The 1521-nt window shown below is 54.7% G+C and overlaps 1 protein-coding gene across 1 annotated transcript in view; it reads left to right on the top strand.

Annotated features, from left to right (window-relative positions):
- The first annotated feature begins 388 nt into the window (after positions 1 to 388).
- LOC114073479 (gamma-aminobutyric acid type B receptor subunit 1-like) overlaps positions 389 to 1521 on the top strand; it is a 3512-nt gene continuing 2379 nt past the window's right edge. The window contains exon 1 of the mRNA XM_027911223.1: positions 389 to 558. Coding sequence (XP_027767024.1) covers positions 415 to 558 — 144 coding nt within the window. The 5' untranslated portion in view covers positions 389 to 414. The remainder of the gene's footprint in view (positions 559 to 1521) is intronic.

The following is a 1521-nucleotide window of genomic DNA, read 5'->3' as shown; positions in this document are numbered from 1 at the left end:
CTACACCCATCCTATTGACCCTACACCCATCCCATTGACCCTACAACCATCCTATTGACCCTACACCCATCCCATTGACCCTACAACCATCCTATTGACCTTACACCCATCCTATTGACCCTACAACCCTCCTGCTGACCCTACACCCATCCTATTGACCCTACACCCATCCCATTGACCCTACAACCCTCCTGCTGACCCTACACCCATCCTATTGACCCTACACCCATCCCATTGACCCTACAACCCTCCTGCTGACCCTACACCCATCCTATTGACCCTACACCCATCCCATTGACCCTACAACCATCCTATTGACCCTACAACCCTCCCATTGACCCTACACCCCTCCTGCAGACCCCACAATCGTTTTTTTTGGGGGGTCAATCCCATAACCGCCCCAAACACACGCAGATGCGGCGCCTGATCACGCGGGGGGAGTGGCAGTCGGAGCAGCAGGACACCATGAAAACCGGATCCTCCACCAACAACAACGAGGAGGAGAAATCCCGGCTCCTGGAGAAGGAGAACCGGGAGCTGGAGAAGATCATCGCCGAGGTCTGGGGGTCCCAAATTGGGGGGTTGGGGGGAGCCTAAATTGGATTGGGACCCCAAATCGGGTTGGGACCCTGTGGTCCCAAATTGGGGGGTTGTGGGACACTAAATAGGGGGATGGGGGGTTTGGGGGGAGCCTAAACTGGATTAGGACCCCAAATAGGGTTGGGACCCGAAATGCGGTTTGGGAGATCCTAAACTGAGACCCCAAATGGGGGTTGGGGGGAGCCTAAATTGGATTGGGACCCTAAATAGGGTTGGGACCGTGTGGTCCCAAACTGGGGGGTTGTGGGACACTAAATAGGGGTTTGGGGGGTTTGAGGGAGCCTAAATTGGATTGGGACCCCAAATAGGTTTCGGACCCAAAATGGGGGTTGGGAGATCCTAAACTGAGACCCCAAATGGGGGTTGGGGGGAACCTAAATTGGATTGGGACCCCAAATAGGATTGGGACCCCAAATAGGGTTGGGACCCTAAAGGTGGTTCGGGAGATCCTAAACTGAGACCCCAAATGGGGGTTGGGGGGAGCCTAAATTGGATTGGGACCCTAAATAGGATTGGGACCCCAAATAGGGTCAGGACCCTTTGGTCCCAAATTGGGGGGTTGTGGGACACTAAATAGGGGTTTGGGGGGAGCCTAAATTGGATTGGGACCCCAAATAGGGTCAGGACCCGAAATGCGGTTTGGGAGATCCTAAACTGAGACCCCAAATGGGAGTTGGGGGGAGCCTAAATTGGATTGGGACCCCAAATAGGGTTGGGACCCTGTGGTCCCAAATTGGGGTTGTGGGACACTAAATAGGGGGTTGGGGGGAGCCTAAATTGGATTGGGACCCCAAATAGGGTTGGGACCCGAAATGCGGTTTGGGAGATCCTAAACTGAGACCCCAAATGGGGGTTGGGGGGAGCCTAAATTGGATTGGGACCCCAAATAGGCGGGTTGGGGGGTTTGGGGGGAGCCTAAAT

This window comes from Empidonax traillii, unplaced genomic scaffold (genome assembly GCF_003031625.1).
Source record: "Empidonax traillii isolate 1590-97213 ecotype Southwest subspecies unplaced genomic scaffold, ASM303162v1 scaffold6583:size5892, whole genome shotgun sequence".
NCBI classification, from domain to species: Eukaryota; Metazoa; Chordata; class Aves; order Passeriformes; family Tyrannidae; genus Empidonax; species Empidonax traillii.
This window is presented reverse-complemented; position numbering and strand designations above follow the sequence as displayed.